Genomic DNA, 22,881 nt, shown 5'->3' on the forward strand with positions numbered 1-22,881 from the left:
AAAAGCCAAATTACAAGGTTAATCAGGATATATGTTGTACGAAAGAAAGTTATCTTATGTAAATTAGGTATACTTTAGCCAAGCCACTTAATTAAGACAGACAACATTAAAACCATTTTGAACGTTATGTCAATAAAATATTTATTCAATCGAATAAATGTTAAAATAACAAAAAATTATCTGTTCAATATACACGATATAAATTGCACAAACATCAACACTTATCACAATTGTGACATTTTTGTCGAACGTCGAATAAATCCCCAACATGGCTTAAACCAGCTTAAAATATTATTTTTTAATTCAAACTTTCAATTTTTCAGATCGAGAATCTGAAAAGTTGAAGGAATGTCCAAGTATTTGTTTTGAAAACCTTTAAGTGTCGCATTTTTATACCCTCCACCATACATAGTATGGAGGGTATATTAAGCTCGTCATTCCGTTTGTAATTCATCGAAATAATAATTTTAGACCCAACAAAGTATACATATTCCTGATCAGCCTGAAATTCTAAGATGACTTAGCCCTGCCCGTTCGTCCGACACTTAAAGATTTTTAAAACAAATACTTGGGTACCATGGGTATTGGTACCCCCGATATTCAATATTTTGACGATTTCAGACACATTTTTCAATGAAATTGACTATAATTCTACTCAAAGACATCTTTGTGAGTACTTTACCCCTGAAATAGAATTGTCATATATCGGCATCTTCCGATATTCGTAGATTCCGATAGTTCGGACGGGCCGAACTTTGAATACCCTCCACCATTTGGAACGAATTTGGAAATAAAATCCTTAAAAAATTCTCTTAAAATTTTAAAAATACCGAATATAGCCGTTGTATTGGTGTCTATACGACATGGACCTACATCGACATTGTTTGTCATAAGTCATTACCATATTCAAATTCGAAACTTGAAATAAACGGTGAATAATGTAGCTAAAATCATCAAAATATCGTACATAGAGAGGTAGCGTTACATCGGAGCTGTGCGAAGACCTGAACCAGCAAGGACAATTTTCTGCCATAGGCTGTAGCATCCACTACGAACTTCAAATACGCGTCTCAAACAAATTCGGGGGGTATTGTACCTAAACTCGCCAAAATACCGAATATAGGGAGGTACTGGTTGTGGGGTCTATACGAAGACCTGGACCTGCATAAACAATGTTCTTTCACAGACTGTAGTTACCATTACGAGCTCTAAATACGTAATTTGAAAAAATTCCGGTGAATAATGTCGCTAAAATAATCAAAATACCGAATATAGGGAGGTACCGTTATATGGGGTCTATATGAAAACGTGGACCTACATGGCCCATTTACGAACTTAACCTGCCTACTGGAAAAATAAAAAAAAATTGATGCTGTTAGCCACATTTTTCAATGGAATTGTCTTAAAATCCACACAAGTAGTTCCTGTGAGTACTTTACCCCCTGAGAGAGAATTGTCTATATACGTCCACTATATCGTATATTCCCCATATACCGGTACCCCCCAATATTCGGTATTTTGATGATTTTACCCACATTTTTCAACAGAATTGTCTGAAAATCCACCCAAGAGTTCCTTGTGGGTACTTTATACCTCGGCAGAGAATTATTTATGTAGGTCCACGATATCGTATAGCCCCCATATAACGGTACCCCGATATTCAGTATTTTGACGATTTTAGCCACATTTTTAGCCAAGGAGTTCCTTGTGAGTACTTTACACCCGGACCACACACACAATCGTATATCCCCCCATATATCGGCACCTTCCTATATTGGATATTTTAAAGATTTTAAAAGAAGTTTTAATGGATTTTATTTTTTTGAAAATTTTCTAATTCGTTCCAAATTGTGGAGGGTATTCAAAGTTATAAATATACCGTTCGAAATATTTCAGTCAGCGAACGAAAACAAACAAAACGAACAACGTACCGCTCACACGGAGTCACAAACTTTAAAATTTCTTCAATCGTTTACTACTACAAACAAAACAAAACCGCAAACATTTCAATGTTAGAAATACACAAACAATACGATTGCCTCAATGTACTTCGAGTTGTTATTGTAAATATTGGATTTTGTATGATGGCCATAATAAATTAATAACAAGTAAAAAAGCTGTAAGTTCGGCCGGGCCGAACTTTGAATACCTTCCACCATCTGGTACAAAATTGGGCAATTTTCAAAAAAAAAAAATCCGTTAAAATTTTTTTTTTAAATTTTTAAAAATATCGAATTTAGCCGTATATTAGGGTCCTATAGCTGTTAAAGTTATTCCAGTAACTTCTCATTATATTATTTACAAGCGTACAAACGCATTTTGGTGAGAATTTTCTGGAAAATAAAAGTGATGGAATTCAACCGTGATAGTGTGATTTCTTTATATTTGGCTGGAAAACCACAAGTGGCTATCGTTAGAGCATTCCAGCATTTAAATGTGAATAAATCTTTTGTGTCTCGTACCATCGCTCGACGTCAAGGAAGTGGACGAAAGAAAACAGCAACATCAGCAGATATGGTTCGAAAAGTAAAGAAGCGACTTGATCGAAACCCGCGTCGCGGTGCCGAAAAATGGAAAAGTGAATATTCCATTCGGCAAATATCGAAAAATAAGCTCGGATTAAAGCCATTGAAATTCCAAAAAATGCAAGAACTTACACAGCAACAGAAAGAAAATAGACTCAAAAGAGCTAAAGAGTTGCTTCGCTTGACCGAAAGTGGTGAACGGCCGAATTTGGTTTTCTCCGATGAGAAAACATTCGTTGTCCAGCAGTTTGTAAACAAACAAAATGATCGTGTTTACTTGTCAATTAGATCAGCTGAAAATGTGCACCCACGGTTAGCCACCAGAACTCAAGCGGCGGCCATTTTGATGGTGTAGGCCGCCATAACAGCCGTTCTCCGCTCGTATTAATCGACCGTGGTATCAGAATAAATGCCGAATATTATAGCGAAAATATTCTGGAGGGTGTCTTAAAGCCTTGGGCACGCAAATAATTAGGCCGCACACGTTGGGCATTTCAACAGGACTCCATCGCACTCAGCACACTCGACCCTAGAATGGTTACAAAAGGAGGTTTTTCGCTTCATTTCCAGCGCTTAATGGTCACCAAAATCTCCGGATACCAATCCGTTGGGTTATTGTGTCTGGAGTATTTTGGAATGCAAGGTTGGCACTAAAAAATACCAAAGTGTCGATCACCTCAAGCAAACGCTTTGCCGGGATTGGGTCAAAATACCGCAGAGCAACATTCGGGCAGCGTGTGACGGTTTCATTGGCCGTTTGAAGACCATACTTCGTGCCAAAGGTGACCAATTTCCGATATTTCGACTTTTTTGCTTTCATTCAATAAACTTTTTTAAAAAAAAATGTAAAAATTACGGCGTTTGACTTTGCTCTAGTTTTTTATCTCGCCCTGTATGTTTGAACATTGTTTGTAATGAGTTAATATGCAGGGCAACCATTCACAATGAGTTTTGTACTATTTCGTTTCCAATGTTACATCATCCAGCAGAGTACATATCAGTTTTGTTTTTGTTTCCACTCATCCACGCAAACAGTACAAAATAAAAAACAAGTCCCGTTATCCTAATATCGGTTTTGTTTCGTTTCGTACTTCGAGAAAATACAAAACGATGGGAAGCGTTTGCTATATTTTATATAGAACAGTGTTGGCTTGTTTGTTCGGGATACCCTACGCTGATTGGAGTACAGAAATATAATTTACCAAATTAAGCAATTATTTCATTATTTGGAAAAAGAATGAAGCTGTATACATTTATCTTTTTCATTGAATTTCTATGATAACCAATTTAAGTTTTTTAAAAAAGAGATATGTTAAAGCTAAAACTAATAAAATATTTCTCTCTATTTAAAAAGAGGCAAAAGATAGGTGCAGATTTGCTCGTTTTAGCTCGACGTTTACTCTCCACTATTTTGTTTTATGAGAATGTGCTCCCGAGTCAATCCCGTTTGGAAAATTTGTATGTAAGTCGAATCCTAGATAATAGTTTACTCTAAAAGTGAAATCCAGGAAGAAATTGTTTTGCTGATTTTTGTGTGTGTTCGTACCACAAATATGAAATTGGCCTAAACATATATATGGATGCTGTATACAAATATATGAATATTTTAGGTAAGGGTAAGAAATATAATTAGTAATGAATAGTGTGTAATTTTTTAGTGATACGGTACTAAAGTCACGACATATTAATCAGCAACAAATTCAAAAGTCATTTAATTTTGAACATTTTTCTGTTGAAATTAAGATTGAGGGTTCTAACCAGAATTCAGATAATTGGGGGTTTACTATTTGGTACATTCCCATACCTTCGGATTTGATGTAGTTTTATGGTTATGGAAGCATTTCCCCAACAAATTTGTTATAATTTGGTGTTTGATGCTCCAAGAGGAATGAAAATTATGAATTAATTTCCATTTCTAACATCTGATAATTTACGTACTACTCTTTCCAATACAATACGGCGTCTCGAAGGTGATATTGATTATTGTATTTCCGATTTTTATAATATCTTAAATGAAGCCTTTAAACTAACAGTCCCTAGTTCAAATTACGCGCCAAATGGAGGCTCGCCATGGTTTACTCAATATTTAAGACGTTTACGTAATAACAAAAGTAAACTTTTTAAGAAATTTAAAAAATTTAACTCATCCTTAACTGAACTGAATTAATTGCAACTTTGAAATTTGAGGTTATATATATTATAACATTGAGGTAGGGCGAATAGGTCGTACTTTTAGTTTTCCCATAATTGAGATTGGACTTAGATGACTCTCACATATTATAATCATATCACATCTATAGGCTTTATTGGACGACGCATTAGTCCATTGTGCTCATCCTAGGACGGATTAGCGATGATAGTAAAAGTGTAAACTGAGAAATAAGGAAGGGATCTTTGCTAGCCATGACATGATTTTAGAAAACCTGTGGATGATGAGGGATTGCTTTTAGTAAACCTGTGGATGACGTCTAAGAAGAAACTTAGGGTTTCTATCTCCCGTTTACCGAACAGCGTATGATTCTTGCATCTGCATAGTAGATGTTCATTTGTTTAATCTAAGTCTTCTTCGTCCTCAAATAGTCTACAGTAGTCAGGACCACCGTCATCCCATCCAGAGGTCAAATACCATGATTCTTCGATAGCACCTACTAATTGAAATTCAAATAGTTGTCTGATTACTTACATCACTTCTTGTTCATTAAACTTTCTAATGCGTTAAGTTGAAATTTAATCGATAACTTAAAATTAATTTTCTCGAAACCGAACTTTTTTCAAATTTAAAATCCTTTGAGTAAGATTTAATATTCTCTACAACCGTTAACCTTCCATTATGTAAATGTGCACCGTTTGTCGAACCGGAGGATAATTATCACCCAACCCTCAATATAACTCTTGATCTTAAAACTCAAATAACATCCAAACCACTCAATAAAAAAATATCCTTTAACTTTTCCAAAATTAACATTGATTTGTTACGTACTACTCTTTCCAATACAATCCGGCGTCTCGAAGGTGATATTGATTATTGTATTTCCGATTTTTATAATATCTTAAATGAAGCCTTTAAACTAACAGTCCCTAGTTCAAATTACGCGCCAAATGGAGGCTCGCCATGGTTAACTCAATATTTAAGACGTTTACGTAATAACAAAAGTAAACTTTTTAAGAAATTTAAAAAATTTAACTCATCCTTAACTACTCCAAATCTCGAAATAAGTATAATACTGAAAATTTAAAATGTTATTCGGCATATCTACAAAGAATTAGAAATACACCTAAGTCTGTTTTTACACGGTCTTTTTGTACACGGTTTTGATATAACACGTTTGAAAATTGAATATTTTTAATTTTTTTTACACGATTTTATTCCATTTAGCACGATTTGAAATGTTATGTACTTACATTTTTAAATTTAAATTTAATGTTAACGCATTAAGATAAAATGTGAGCCAAAAAATATTTTGTATTTATTCAGTTATTTATGTTTTTTAATTTTGTTAAATATTTTATGTATCCCTAAAAGGAAATGTCAGATAAAAAACTAAAAGAGAAGGCAATTTCTTTGGAAACCAAGATTAAAATTTTAGATCGCCTTCGAAATGGAGAAGGCTCAACAGCTCTTGGTAAAACGTTCGCTTGAAATGAAGCCACAATAAGAACTATAAAGAAAAATGAAATTGCAATTAAGCAACCGGTGATTTCATGAATTCTTGTTCTTAAAAATTCTTGTTTTTCACTAATTTTAATAGGTTTTAGAGATTAGGAACAAATCACCCATTTTTGTATAAGACCAATGTCTTTTTTACACGGCTTCTTCCGGAACCAATCTACCGTGTAAAAACAGACTTAGTAGGTGTAGTTTTCAACGCAACCCAAAAAACTTCTATAATTTCGTGAATTCTAAAAGAAAATTTCATGAATTCCCTAGCTGTATGAAATTCGGCAGCACAGAGGCTACCGATGATTCTGATATTGCAAACATGTTCGCAGATTTTTTTCAGAATAGCTATTCAACATTTGCATCCACTAGCAATTACAGCTTTAACATTAATAGACTGAATTTTTTGCCCCAAATTTTGCTTACGGAAGAAGATTTTTTAAATGGTTTAAAAACTTTAAAAAGTTCGATCTCCCCAGGTCCAGACGGAGTACCGGCAAACGTTCTTAAATTATGTGCAATTGAATCATACATACCACTTACGAAATTATTTAATTACTCTTTATCTTTAGGCTACTTTCCTTATTTTTGGAGATCTAGTTATATAATACCTCTCCATAAAACTGGTAGTCGTTGCAATAAGCTTAGCGCAATACCTAAACTTTTTGAATTTTTGGTTTCGCGTAGGCTAACACACTTTGTGGCTCCAATTTTTTCACCGTGTCAACACGGTTTCATCAGAGGTAGGTCAACTTTGACTAATCTTATGGAATTAACATGCTATGTTCATAATGGCTTTGCTAATAAATTTCAAACTGATGTAATTTATACCGATTTTAGTAAAGCTTTTGACACTGTCGTACATAGTTTATTACTCCACAAGCTTGATTTAACGGGTTTCCCTACATTATTGTTAGACTGGATTTCATCATACCTTGAAAACCATACTCAAAAGGTGTCTTTCACAAATACCATCTCAAAAAATATTCTAGTCCATTCTGGTATTCCCCAGGGAAGCCATTTAGGGCCATTAATATTCGTTCTCTATCTCAATGATCTTCCGTCAGTTGTAAGGTTTTCCAAAATTCTAGTGTTTGCAGATGATGTTAAGCTGTTCATTAATCTCGATTCTCTCAATAGCTCATTACATTTACAACATGATCTACATTCCATTGTAAATTGGTGTGGAATAAATGGCATGTCACTAAATCTTAAAAAATGCAAAAAATTAACATTATTATACCCTACAACACTATGTGTTGGGGGTATTATAAGTTTGATTGGGCCAGAATTTATGCAACACCTCGAAATATTGATTTCCCATATAGGAAAGTATATATGGATCTTCCTAGCTCGCCGAGCTGAGTCGATCTAGCTATGTATGTCCGTCCGTCCGTCTGTCCGTCTGTCCGTCTGTCCATGTTAATTTGTAATCACGCTACAGGTCGCAATTATGGCCCGATCCTTACGAAATTTTGCACGAAGGTGGGGTTAGGATCAGAATAGAAGCCTATTTCTTTTGGAGATGATCGCCAAATGTTTAGGGGTTGAAATGGACCAAATACTGAAAAAATGTCGGATTTTGCAGTAGCTATACAGGTTGCAATTATAGACCAATCGCGGAATTTCGCATGTAGTTAGAGTTTAGGGCGGGGAAGAAGCCTACCAATTTGGGTGGTCATCGGATAATATTTAGCGGGTAAAATAGACCATATCTTTTTTGTTGAAAAAATTCAAAATTTTTCATTAAACCGCGAATATTTTAAATCCCGGCGAAATCACAAAGCCATGACAAGGTTACTTCTGATCTTTACATTGATGTTAAGATCCAACAAATCGGATATATAGCAAAATATGTGCGATATATATGTTTATCAAAGAAGATATGCTTGAAAGATCTCTTATATGTCGAGAACGGCTGAACTGATTTCGACAGTTCTCCTTAATTCAGAATGGCCTCTTGGCAGGAAAGAAAAAACGTCTAAAAAAATCGCATAAAAATATCTCTCTAAAGATGAAAATATTGATTTTTTAAAATTTTCTCATATTTTTTCAATTTTGTCATATTTTTGGCATATTTTCATTTTGAATCAAACATTTGGTAATATTTCTACAGCTAACAAAACTAAGTAATTGGGATATCAGGATATCATATACAGATCGCATTTACGGCCCGATCCTTACGAAATTTTGCATGGGGATAAGATGAGGGTCAGAATAGGAGCCTACTCTTTTTGGAGATGATCGCCATATATTTAGGGGTTGAAATGGACCAACAAAACTGCAAAATTGTCAGCAGGCCGTAATTATCGCCCGATCCTCACGCACATTTGAATGGGTGTTACCGGACATTGCAAAAGCCAAACAGTTTTGGATGGCCATCCAAAAATATTCAATGTGTGATGAAATAGTTTGCCAACTTTTGTAGACAAAATACGAAAATGTCCATTCCAGTGACTTTTTGGATAATTCGCAAATACTGGAAAGACGCACTTCTGACTTCAAATGTCTATATCTCATATAGATGCGTTTCAGTCAAAAACCAATTATAAATGTTAATCATTTACTATTTCTGAGAGATTATAGGTCTTTGGGAAATATTGGTTCCAGATCTAGGAAGACCATTTACGTGCAACATCTTCCAATAAATTGGAAATGAACAAATTAGTTAAAGTTGCTATTATTCGAAAATTAGAGATCGAAACCTGATGGTTTTCTTTTATTATTTGTCACAATATCTAATGGAATTCTTTGGAGTATCTCGCCTATATAAACTGTATCGTTTATTATAGTGTTGTAGGGTATTCAACGGTCGGCCCCGCTCGACTGTAGCCTTTGCTTACTTGTTCAGATCTAGACATATTCAATCTGATTACTTCGTAGGTTCATACAAATTGGAGAATGTAGACCCATTTATTGATCTTGGTGTTATTTTGGACAATAAACTTCGTTTTAACTTACACATTGAATCTAGCGTTAATAAAGCAAAGTCTCTTCTAGGTTTCATTAAGCGCTGGTCTAAAGAGTTTGAAGACCCTTACGTAACTAAACGCTTGTTTACTAGTCTAGTTAGACCTACATTAGAGTATGGTTGCGTGTTGTGGTCCATTTTATAAATGTTACTCTAATTCAATAGAAGCAGTTCAAAAACAATTCATTATATTCGCTCTCAAAGGTCTGCCCTGGAATCCGTCTGAAGCACTCCCCCCCTATGAAAATCGATTAAAACTTATAGACCTTCCATCGTTAGAAAGAAGGCGTTTAATGCTTCGAGCAATATTTTTAATACGACTTTTGCGTGGTCAAATTGATTCACAATTTTTAATTAGTGAAATAAAGTTTAATGTTCCGTCTAGAATAACTCGTAATTATATACCGTTAAATCTTTCCTTGGCGAGATCTAACTACGAACTAAGCAACCCCCTTAGATCTTTATGTGAAATATATTACAACCTCTATAATAATTTATCACTATCTGAACCTTTGCATGCAATAAAAATATCAATACTTAATTTGTAATTATAGTATTAGGAGCTGCCAGATTTGTAGTTTTGCTCGTTGTGTGAGGAGGATATATTTAAATTTAAAATGCAAAACCTTTTGTTGAACAATAATGATTGCCCATGGCAATAGCTACATATATTTTTTGTGCCTTAGACTGTACTGTACATTGCGAAAACATGTCAAATGCGATGATCCTAAGGATATGGAATAGTGAAGTTTGCCAAACTAAGCTTCGATTAAAGAACTGTAGCAACATTCGAGGTCCCTTTTTATAAAAACTCACGTTTTATGTGAATGTACGCTCTTATCCAATTCACAATGAATCCAATGACAGGAACACGTTCAATTTCCACATCATCTGCGGTACAATTTAAGCCGATTGGGCCCCAATCATCTTTCATTTGACAGCGTCTGCGGTATATGTAATTCGGCGATGGCGACGTCTCATCATTGCCATCATCGGTTGGTAATGTCGTTTGCACTGCTATTGTGCTGGTCGTTTCTTCATCGACATCATCATCGTCGTCGTCGTCTGCATCTAAATTGTTTTTGTTGAAGTATTTCGACAGTTTGCGAAATAAGTCATTTTCATTTATTGTCGATGAGTCCCCGTAATCATTCTTGGAGTTGACGTCTGCGAAAAGTAACATTGAAACCAATCACTGGGTGGCATTAACCATTCGATTTTGACGCATTCGATTTGATTGACAACGTCCTTGGGCAAGGACTATTAATTACACAGCCGCAAGAAGGTGGTCGTCTGTCGAGGTCAAATGTGACTGCCACTCAACGAGCATGTCAATAAATCCGTCTACAAACAGTAAATGCCAATGCCCAATCATCGGTACATCCTCAACTACATAGGTTTCGAACATTAATTATTACCAATGGTTAATATATTTATTCAAATGCGTGCACAGCTGTAATCATATGTTCGTATGTGTGTAAGAGATGCACTTGACAAATGTTGTTTCCACTTATTAGTATGTGAATGAGATAAAGCTCTTGCTATTTGGCATCGGATGTAACAAGCAACGTACGCTCTTTTGCATAGGAGAGTGTGAAGAGTGAACGAATGAATGTTGGGAAACATAACCGATCATAGATAAATTATATATGTATATTGGAAGATATTCATTCATTCATTGATTCATTCAACTGATTAAACCTATGATTGATTCCAGGGTTTTGTGGCAAAATTAGTAGTTTGTATGTGTATGTTGCTGATTTAGTTTGAATGTTAGATACACACGTTTAAAATAAATGTGTAAAAGTACATCATCAAAGGAATTCAAAGGTCGTTCATGTTACCAATGAGTACTGACACACACACACACACTTTTGTGAGTGGTACATCCTGTATACCATTGCTAATATCTATGAATAGCTTTATCTTTATAAGCAGTGAAAATTTGCAAAATATGAGTATACCAAAGTAGAAATGATGTGTAGATTAGAGATTTCAAATTCATACTACTCGGGTACTAAATGTTCATTTAAAGCATTCAAAGAACTAAAAATCTGTTAAACTTTCTGTTAAAAATAGATATAATATACATTTGAGTAAAATTTTATCCACCTACTTCATTTCATTCGGGAGCTTAATTGATTTCCACTGACGGACGGACATCGCTAAATCGACATAGAATTTTATGCTGATCAAGAATATATATATATACTTTGTGGGGTCTAAAATCTATATTTCGAGATGTCACAAATGGAATGACAAACTTAATATACCCTTCATATTGTGGATGAGGGTATACAAATATAGACTTTATGGGGTTTCAAAAGCACAATTTAAATTACAAAAAATTAATTCCCATCTTACGTTAATGGATTTAAAAGAGTAATTATATTTGACTATTCTGAAATCATTCTGCCATCAATTATGAGATGGACAAAACCAAATACCACGAAGCACGGTATTCTAAACGTTGGAAATACAAATTCCCAATTACAGCTCATTTGAATGGAAAATTTTGCTAATACCAAAAATTGAGCTGGGTTTCATACGGGGCTATTATTGATGTTCTATATCATAAAACTTTTTTTAAAACTCAAATTAAAGCTATGGCCGAAAAATAAGATCAGGTTATTCAAAATATCTAAAACCGACGGTAGGTGAACATCTATTATAATTTTTAGAAATTACTGCGGAATCATTAATTATAAAAAAATTGTGCCGGTTACATAAGTCAGATCTGTGCTTTAAAAAATATGCATTAAAGACTAAAAGTACCGGCCGGCAACGCGGACCGGGTCAGCTAGTACTTACTAAAGAAGATGTACGAAAGTTTGGAATAAAACTGAAATATTGGAAACCCCTACGAGAACCACAACTACTATGAACTACTCGCTTTCTGTAATAGGTCTAGAATTCCAAATCTTCCCAAAAAAATATAAGAATAATATGTGTGTGCGACGACTTCAAGCTTGGCTGGGACGACCTTTTTAAGTCCTCTATAATATGAAAACATGACTATTCTAGAAATCCCCAAGATCTTGTTTCGGAAGTTTCCTTATATGAGGGCATACCTATCTATATATATAAATGTAAGTTGTGTTAGTTACTACGCTTATAACTCAAGAACCGCTGATCTGATTTTAACGATTCATACAAATTCTGAATTGTCTCTTTTCCGAAAAGGATAATATTCAAAAAAATCGCGTAAAAATGTGATATATTAACATTTTCATTTTGACTTCTGAAATGTACAATCGTAATGTTTTATTTTGTATGTTTTTTTTCCATTTTGACTTACTTTTTTCGAATGTACATTTGTAGTGTTTTTTATAATATTTTTTTTTCTTTTTGATTCGAATATTAATACCAATTTATTTTGACTCGATTTCTTGAGAACTGAAATAGAAGCCGGGTTACATTGAAGTGTAGTACCAAATTATGTGGTGGCGAAACGAAATAGATGTTATCGAAATAATTTAACGCGGTCACACCAAATTTAAGTCAAAGTTTCTAAAAATCTTGAAAAAAGAGATCTCATTGCAAAAATTCTCAAATCGGGGAAAAATTACATAAGGTATAACTAAAGAACGGCTTGACAATTCATACAATTTTGGAATGGTATCCAATAAAAATATTAATAAAAAATTTCTTTTTGGTGTGATTTGTTTCAATTTGACATACTATATTGAAGTGAACATTTTTTATTGCCTTGAAATCTGAATGAATAATATTTAAAATAAAATGAGTGACCTACGTGGACCTACATCTTTCATATGGCAATAATCCGCCCAATGAGAACTCAAAATGCAATTCATTGGAACTGCAGTCAGTGAAATACCGAATATAAAGGGTGCAAAATGGTAGAGCGAATTGGACATTTAGGAAAAAAGAAAGAAATTCTTCCTAAACTTTCAAGATTTTGCAGGTCATGATATATGACCCCCGGATAAGGGTACAACCCTATTTCAAGTATTGTTTACATTTTAACCACATTTTTCTTAACTCATTTTAATTTGATAAGAAACCATCCTCGCAAAATATGATCATGTTTTGGTATAACCATCATATAATTTAAGCCATGTTCGGGGTCTTCGACATTTTTTTCATCTTTAGGCCTTTATTTGGCATCTTTGTTTCTAAGGGTGTAAAAACCTTTTCTCATAACATTTTCAATTTTCGGAGTAGAGTCCATCTTGGTCTTGACCACATTCATCAATTGATTTGGCTAAAAAATTGTATTTAGGCAACTCTGGGGTAGAGAATCGTCCCTCAGATAATTGTCCACATAGGCATTTATTCGAATATAGTTCTCACATTAGTGTACCCACAAATCCGCTTTCCTAACCAATGTTTGGTCAGAAAAGAAAATTTGATATACTATTGAATTTGAAACTCCAAAGAGAATATTGGTTAGGAACGTAGATGTGGGATTAACATCTACATGCCATAAACTCCGAAATATCAAATTGTGGCAGAAACATTAAAAAATCACGAATATTAATTTTTTTGTTCGTTATTGAATTATACTATGATGAAAAATATGGACTTTATGGGTTCTCCAACTCACAATTTAAATGACAAAAATAAATTAATTAATATTCCACGGTAATGGGTGTAAAAAAGCAATTATCTTTGACTATTTTGAAATCATTCCGCCCTCAATTATGAGGTGGACAAAACTAAATACCACGCAGCACGGTATTCTTAACATTGGAAATTCAATACCAAAAATTTAGCTGAGTTTTCACATGGGGCTATTATAGAAGTTCTATATCATACAGGTTTTTAACACTCAATTATAGCCTTAGGCTGAAAAATAAGATCAGGCTATTCAAAATATCTAAAACCGACGGTAAATTATTATCTATTATAATTTTTCCCATGAATGTTTATTTCTATTTAGAAATTACTATGGAGTTATTTTACTTATAATAAAAATTGTGCCGCTTTCATAATTCTATAATGCTTAAAAAAATATGCATTATAGACTAAAAGTAGGGGCCGGCAACGCGGACCGGGCCAGCTAGTTTTATATATCTTAAAGAGGAGTAAATCTACCCGAAATTTTCAAAATAACGAAAATCAGGATGTATATGTTCCATTTCCGATATCAAACATTGTAGTTATAACATCATTGACCGCGCACAATGTCAAAGCTTTATCTTTAATATAGCGACTTTTATCGTGATTTCAATATAAAGAAATACAGATAGACGGTTGAAAAATAAAAAACAAAACTATTTAAGTAAAACAGTTTTAAATTATTGACTGCAATTTCAAAACATTTTTTAAACGGCCACAACACAGCAGCATTTTAAACCAGTTGATAATATAGGCTGATTCTTACTGAGAAAACGTTCTTAGTAAGGATTTCATAGTAAGGGCAGGAATACATCCAGTAAAACGTGGAGTGCGTGGTGGTCTAATAACTCCGAGCGGATTGTGACATCTCATTATTATCTACTTAAACCTAATTTATACGGATTGATATAAGTAGTAACCTATACCCGTGGTATTTCTATCTTCAGTATATAGTCAGTCAAAATAGACATAAAAGAAGTGGTCAAGCTGCCAAACCAGTTTCGGCCATCTGATTTTTACCTTCCGTAGGTTAGGTAGGAAAGAAATTGTTGAATGCTTCAAAGAGCAATAGACATTTCTGGCTGTCAGAGGACAATTTTTTTCTCAAATTTTTGCCAACATAGGTCCACTGTTTGGTATAGCATCCATTTCTAAGATTCTAGGAATGGGAACCACCGAAACTAACAGTTTTTCATAAACACTCAGGATTCAAATTGTTTTTAAAGATTTTTTTGATTTGATTTTCAAAAACAAATCCCCTTATCATTCGAAAATATTTCCTTCCTGAGTATTTTGAATAATTCGAATAGTCGAATATTTTTAATCAAAATTCGATACAAACTTCCAGTAATGTTATTAAGATTGTAGCCATAACAAATGTATTCAATAAAAGGAGAAAATTTATCATTGTTATAGTTCTTTTTATCGTATTTGCACCGGCATCGTCGTATAGCATTGGTATGGCTTCCAATATTCATTTCTCTTAGAACAATAAGTGTTTATGAATAAAAATAATTTACATGAGATGTTATTACATTCCATCTGATTTTTGATTATGTTATTTTTGTATGTATATTTCCTCTGAATTATTTATTTCAATTTGTTTGCGTTGCTTTCGCATTAAAAACAAATTACCATCATTTACACTCTGGTACCTTTTCCCCCCTAATAAATTCACGTTCCAAAAGGCTCAATCTGTTCTTGTGGAATTAATAGCGAAGGGCATATGATGGTAATATTTGTTAACCTCTGTGTGTGCGTGTATGTGAGTGAGGGAGTGGTTGTGGGGCAAGTTGTTTATTGTATTGCTTCTTATTTATTTATACCAATATGGACTTTTACCAATTCAACGGCCTGGCCTGCCTTGGCGCAGTTTCGGAAGTTATTGATTTTCTCCTTCAAAATCCAGGTATCCCGTTCATTGCTCTGCAACGGAACACCTTTGTTACCGTTAAGGCCATTACTTTCATCGTTCGATGAGTCGTAAGTAATAATGCCTCGTACCGTGTTCCGGTTTAACGTATTTTTTATTTTCAACTCTGATTACTGGTCGGGTGTCCTGCCCATAGCATACATTTGCAGCCAGTCCACCCCAGTCCTGGCCTGCAAATGATGCGGGCCAAAGTGGAGAGTTAACTTTATGCTCACTGACTCATTAACCTCAATGCAGGAAGATGTGTAATATTAATGAAAATGTTTTAATCACTCTCAATCAATACATTTTCAATTAAACGTAAAGTGTTCTCTAGATGTAAATAGGAAGCCTTGCCAGCTGCCTGCATACGCTATTGCGGTGATGAGTGGTGTGGGTGGCTGTAGTGCTATTGGGGGTTAATTCATTACCACATGGAAAAGCATAGGGTTTAATCCGAGCTGGTCGGTGGCATACGTTATGCACAGAATGGATGATGCATGTATTACTAATTCGCAAAACTCTTAAACTGGAAAGGAAACTGCACACTGAGTGGTGAGTGGGTTATAAGGTGGTGCACGTCTTTATACTACATTCCTTTAAATATAATTTTGTATGGCTGAAACACAAACGGTCGTAAATCATTTTTTTTTTTAATTTTTAGTTTATCTAAAATGTAAATAAAATGACAATTGATACTGTGCGAAGAAAATGCCTTTTTTCTTAAAAGTAAAAGGATTTTCGATAATTAATTAATATTAATAAAATTAATAATATTTTAAATAATAGCTATAAATAAATTATTTTTTACAATAAACGTAATCTCGAAATACCAACCAGTTATACTAAAAATATAAGAATCCTAAAACTTGAAATACCAAATAAAAGTGAACTTGGTGGGAAAATATTGTGTAAGGCCTTTAAATACATAAGGTCGGAGGTGTAGCACAACATGAAACAATTTCAATTCAAAGGGCTATTAAAGTAATGTTAATGTAAAATATTGAAGAGTCATCTGGAATATTGCAAATTCTAGGGGATTTTTTTCCAAACACGATATGAATAATAACCAATTAGGAAAGCATATAGGTCGGCCGTGCGGCTATATGATAACCTACACCAATATTCATATTAAGAAAGGTGCCCGTAACAAATTTACGTTTAAATTGGGAATTTGTGTGAAATTAATCATGCCAACTATAAACAAAAGCAAATAACAAAGTAGCTAAGATAAGCCGAGCCGATCTTTTAATACCCTCTACCATTTATATGGAACTTGTAACATTAAAAAAATCCGCTAAAATTGTTAAAAAAACCGAATACTTACTCGATACAGTTATATAGGGGATAGATATTGTATAGGCAATTGTCTGCCAATGGAAGATATTTGAATCCAGATACTTTTATATAAAAATGTTTTCTATAGCTAATGGTGGAGGGTATTTACAATTTGGCCCGGCTGAACTTTAAGTTTTTTATAAGTTTATGTTAGACCAACTGAAAATTTGATTTAATTAAAAAATGTAGCATTTTCGAAGAATTAAATGTTTAGAATAAAGTTGCCGACCACGTGTACTTGTGAATGTCCCTTAAAATTGGCCTATATTTCTACGGCCCGCAAAAAACATTATTGGCACAAGTTAAGTCTAGTTGAGTGGAACTTTTTCCATAGTTTTTATTTATGCGAAAGAATTTATCGTAATTCTTTTCTAAATATTTAAGAAATATAACCCCAATGCAATGTAATTGGTTTACGCAACATGTACATACATGTACACATACATACATATATTGTTCATTTAAATCCGTTTGCATCTCAGCCACATTCCATGTGCCTGAATATAAAGCAGCAATGATGATTGGTTTTGCGACTAAAATATGAATACACAGAATTATTTATTAACATACCTTCCAGTGTGTTGTCGTTATGTGACAGAATTGAGGGCATCAACGTTGTGGTGGGCTCGCTTGAACGCATATTAAAATCGAACGGATATGCAGCATTTGGTATTGCACCCTGCAGCTTAGGCGCCGGTGGTATGGCTTCACCCTCCTTATAGAACTGATCCTCGTCGTAGAGCTCGTCTTGGTCCAAATCAAGTTCACTTTGTTGTGGTTCGTCGGGTTCAGGTGCAGTTTCATAACGATCCTTGAGTACTTTTCGTGGTACTGTTGATAGAAAATGAAATAAAATTAAATATTGCCAAGCAAAAGGAACAATCTGCCACAATTGTTTCCCCGTGGCTCATAAAATAGTAATTTGAATGCAATTATGGCGAGTCTTTACATTTCATGCTGGGGTTTGTTTATTGAGCATCCCACTGATGAACAGTGGGATGTTTTTGAATTTATTCTTATTTCACCTTACTAATTTTTCTTTATTAAATGCTAAATATTGTTTGCAGCGAAGAACGCTAGTGGCCTAATTAAATTATGAACATAAGTCGAAGTAAATAAGGGGAACACTTTCTTTTTGTTTTTGTTATTAGAAATATAACTCATGGATGGAACATCTTATATACAATTCTTTCGCTCAACTTTAATGAAATGATTATCAAATTTTTGCAAGTAAATAATGTTTTCCCACAAAGAAATGTTGTATGAAAATACTATTTACAACTCTAAGCAATATTGAACATTACTCGGAATCAAATCATCGGAATTGTCAAATATGTCTATACATAAAAGAAAGTTGTGTTAGTTACTACGCTTATAACTCAAGAGCCGCTGGTCGGATTTTAACGATTCAAATTCGGAATTGTCTCTTGAAATAAAAAAAAATGTCAAGTTTGAAAATTTTCATTTTGACTTTTGAAATGTACAATTGTAATCTATATATATAAATGTAAGTTGTGTTAGTTACTACGCTTATAACTCAAGAACCGCTGATCTGATTTTAACGATTCATACAAATTCTGAATTGTCTCTTTTCCGAAAAGGATAATATTCAAAAACATCGCGTAAAAATGTGATATATTAACATTTTCATTTTGACTTCTGAAATGTACAATCGTAATGTTTTATTTTGTATGTTTTTTTTCCATTTTGACTTACATTTTTCGAATGTACATTTGTAGTGTTTTTTATAATATTTTTTTTTTCTTTTTGATTCGAATATTAATACCAATTTATTTTGACTCGATTTCTTGAGAACTGAAATAGAAGCCGGGTTACATTGAAGTGTAGTACCAAATTATGTGGTGGCGAAACGAAATAGATGTTATCGAAATAATTTAACGCGGTCACACCAAATTTAAGTCAAAATTTCTAAAAATCTTGAAAAAAGAGATCTCATTGCAAAAATTCTCAAATCGGGGAAAAATTACATAAGGTATAACTAAAGAACGGCTTGACAATTCATACAATTTTGGAATGGTATCCAATAAAAATATTAATAAAAAATTTCTTTTTGGTGTGATTTTTTCAATTTGACATACTATATTGAAGTGAACATTTTTTATTGCCTTGAAATCTGAATGAATAATATTTAAAATAAAATGAGTGACCTACGTGGACCTACATCTTTCATATGGCAATAATCCGCCCAATGAGAACTCAAAATGCAATTCATTGGAACTGCAGTCAGTGAAATACCGAATATAAAGGGTGCAAAATGGTAGAGCGAATTGGACATTTAGGAAAAAAGAAAGAAATTCTTCCTAAACTTTCAAGATGTCTTAAATCGCTTTTGCAGGTCATGATATATGACCCCCGGATAAGGGTACAACCCTATTTCAAGTATTGTTTACATTTTAACCACATTTTTCTTAACTCATTTTAATTTGATAAGAAACCATCCTCGCAAAATATGATTATGTTTTGGTATAACCATCATATAATTTAAGCCATGTTCGGGGTCTTCGACATTTTTTTCATCTTTAGGCCTTTATTTGGCATCTTTGTTTCTAACGGTGTAAAAACCTTTTCTCATAACATTTTCAATTTTCGGAGTAGAGTCCATCTTGGTCTTGACCACATTCATCAATTGATTTGGCTAAAAAATTGTATTTAGGCAACTCTGGGGTAGAGAATCGTCCCTCAGATAATTGTCCACATAGGCATTTATTCGAATATAGTTCTCACATTAGTGTACCCACAAATCCGCTTTCCTAACCAATGTTTGGTCAGAAAAGAAAATTTGATATACTATTGAATTTGAAACTCCAAAGAGAATATTGGTTGGGAACGTAGATGTGGGATTAACATCTACATGCCATAAACTCCGAAATATCAAATTGTGGCAGAAACATTAAAAAATCACGAATATTAATTTGTTTGTTCGTTATTGAATTATACTATGATGAAAAATATGGACTTTATGGGTTCTCCAACTCACAATTTAAATGACAAAAATAAATTAATTAATATTCCACGGTAATGGGTGTAAAAAAGCAATTATCTTTGACTATTTTGAAATCATTCCGCCCTCAATTATGAGGTGGACAAAACTAAATACCACGCAGCACGGTATTCTTAACATTGGAAATTCAACACCAAAAATTTAGCTGAGTTTTCACATGGGGCTATTATAGAAGTTCTATATCATACAGGTTTTTAACACTCAATTATAGCCTTAGGCTGAAAAATAAGATCAGGCTATTCAAAATATCTAAAACCGACGGTAGATTATTATCTATTATAATTTTTCCCATGAATGTTTATTTCTATTTAGAAATTACTATGGAGTTATTTTACTTATAATAAAAATTGTGCCGCTTTCATAATTCTATAATGCTTAAAAAAATATGCATTATAGACTAAAAGTAGGGGCCGGCAACGCGGACCGGGCCAGCTAGTGATATATATTTCATGATTGTTTTCCATTTTGATTTTTTAAATTCTATTGAATTCTAATATGATGTGTAGTTTTTAAGGGAAGTACAAAGCGACAACAGACAAAACTGTTTTTTTTTTATATATAGACCATTTAAAAGAAAGTTATGATATAACTCAAGAACAGCTCGACGGATTTTGACAATTCATACAATTCCGGAATTGTATCTTGGCATTAAAATGAAATGAGTGCGCAATACGATGTTAAATGGTGATCTTTCATGATCATGCGAACACATTTAAAAAAACACAAATGGCCGACAAAGCGTTATGGGGCTCATTTCAAAACGTGGAATGTTGATCGAATGGACATTCGGTAAGAAAAGGATTCATATCCTTCCAAAAATACTTTCTAAACTCTCAAGATACCTTAAATCGTTTTAGCAGGTCATGTTATGTGTCATAACCCCCGTATAAGGGCACAACCCGATATTAAATATATTTTACATTTTAATCATATCTTTCATACTTATTTCGACAAATGTTGGTAATTTGAGAAGAAACCATCTTTGCAAAAAATTATAACTTTTTGGTATAACCATCATAGGATTTAAGCTATTTTCGGAATCTTGGCCACTTGTTTCATTTTTTTTGACCCTTATTTGGCATATTTGTTTCTAAAGGGGATAGAAAACATCTTCTCATGAAACTTAAAAAATTAGGAGTAGTTCATTTTAATCTCGACCACATTCATCAATTGTTTAGGCTTAAAAATTGTATTTAGGCTACTCTGAGATAGAGAACCATTTTACACATAGGCATTTATTTAAGTATAGTCTCCACATTAGCGTACCCCAAGTCCACTTTCCCAACCAATGTGTGGTCAGAAAATACAATTTTATATTCTATTGAATTTATAACTTCTTAGAGAATGTTGGTCGGGAACGTAGATTTAGGATGTACGTCTATACGAAATAAACTCCAAAATGTCAAACTGGGTCTCATTTATTCGGAAATTGTGGCAGAAACATGAAAAAAATTACGAACATTAGAAAGTAGCACGGGACCGAACATTTGTTTAATCGTCGTTGCTATGGTGAAGAATATGAACTTTATGGGGTCTCCAACGCACAATTTAAATTACAAAAAAAAAAAGAAAATAAATAATTCCCATCTTATGTTAATGGTTGTAAAAGCGTAATTATCTCTGACTATTCTGAAAACTAAATATCGTGTAGCATGGTATTCTAAACATTGGAAACACAAGTTCCAAATTACAGTTTATTTGAATGAAAAACTACACTATATTGTGTTCAAATTATGTTTTTATTGAATTTTCGGCTATCTCCCCAAAGCTCAGTAAAAGAGATTAAAACGAGAAATCTTTTTGATCATTTTTATACTCCGAACTTACAACATTTTAATGGAAAAAATTGTTCAGTAAAATTTTTCAAGTTCTAACATGTGGATTTTTCAAAACCATTTTCATACATCTTGGAGTAAGAGTAAGACATTTTTACTGAATATTGCATTTATGGTCTGTAATTGACCATGGCAAATTTAACTTCATGAAAACCAGGATTCTTGTTAAATGAAAATGTGAAATTAGGACCATTCACTTTATAATATTTTTCCTTTATATATATATTTTTAATTCACAATTTCATAAAGCAATAATTGAGCTCCATGTTCTTATCTCTGATTTGCTTAAACTCAATGTATTAATGAACATACATTTTGAGAATGTGATTTTGCCACAGGCATAATTGTAAAAATTGTAAACATAAGACATACAAGTTTACCTTCTTAATTCCAAAATGATTGCATTTTTACTTTTTTTAATATTTCAATGGTAGAGAGGAACGGGTGGACCGATTTGAATAATTTTTTGTACAAACATTCGTCATACCCCGAGTTAGGTTTTTGACGAACAAAATATTGACCACGACTACTTTTACGCCAACTCTTTCGATTCATCTAAAATCCTTATGTTTGCCAAAAAATGAAGATATCGGTTTCAGAATTATTACACGAGATGCTGTTGGCTTTCCATCCAACCCTAAGTACTTATTTAGGAGCTGAGTAACGCGCCTACTTTTAAATCTATCTCTCTCTATATGTAAAAGAAAGTTTTGTTAGTTACTACTCTTATAACATAAAGACCGCCGGTCTGATTTTAACGATTCAGACAAATTCGGAATTGCCGCTTGGCAAAAAAGAATAAAATCCATAAAATTGCGTAAAAATGTGAAATTTGAACATTTTCATTTTGACTTTTAATATGTACAATAGTAATGTTTTATACTGCATTTTTTCCATTTTCACCTACTATTTTCGAATGTACATTTGTAGTGTTTTTTTTTTTTTTTTTTTTTTTGGAATTCAAATATGATGTGTAGGTTTTTTTTGGGTAGTATAAAGCCACAACGGATAAAACTGTTATTTATAGATTTTATGTATT

At 33.3% G+C, this 22,881-nt stretch overlaps 1 protein-coding gene across 3 annotated transcripts in view; it reads right to left on the minus strand.

Annotated features, from left to right (window-relative positions):
- Positions 1-22,881, minus strand: part of LOC101895914 (protein eva-1) — a 184,316-nt gene that overhangs the window by 21,263 nt on the left and 140,172 nt on the right. For 2 of the 3 annotated variants that reach the window (XM_059122791.1, XM_059122790.1), the window contains exons 8-9: positions 17,556-17,816; positions 9,971-10,321 (exon numbers count right to left, since the gene is read on the minus strand). In XM_059122791.1, the coding sequence (XP_058978774.1) occupies positions 9,971-10,321; positions 17,556-17,816 (612 nt within the window). The remainder of the gene's footprint in view (positions 1-9,970; positions 10,322-17,555; positions 17,817-22,881) is intronic. The other variant, XM_059122792.1, reaches the window with a different exon arrangement.

Source organism: Musca domestica, unplaced genomic scaffold (genome assembly GCF_030504385.1).
Source record: "Musca domestica strain aabys unplaced genomic scaffold, Musca_domestica.polishedcontigs.V.1.1 21, whole genome shotgun sequence".
Lineage (NCBI taxonomy): Eukaryota > Metazoa > Arthropoda > Insecta > Diptera > Muscidae > Musca > Musca domestica.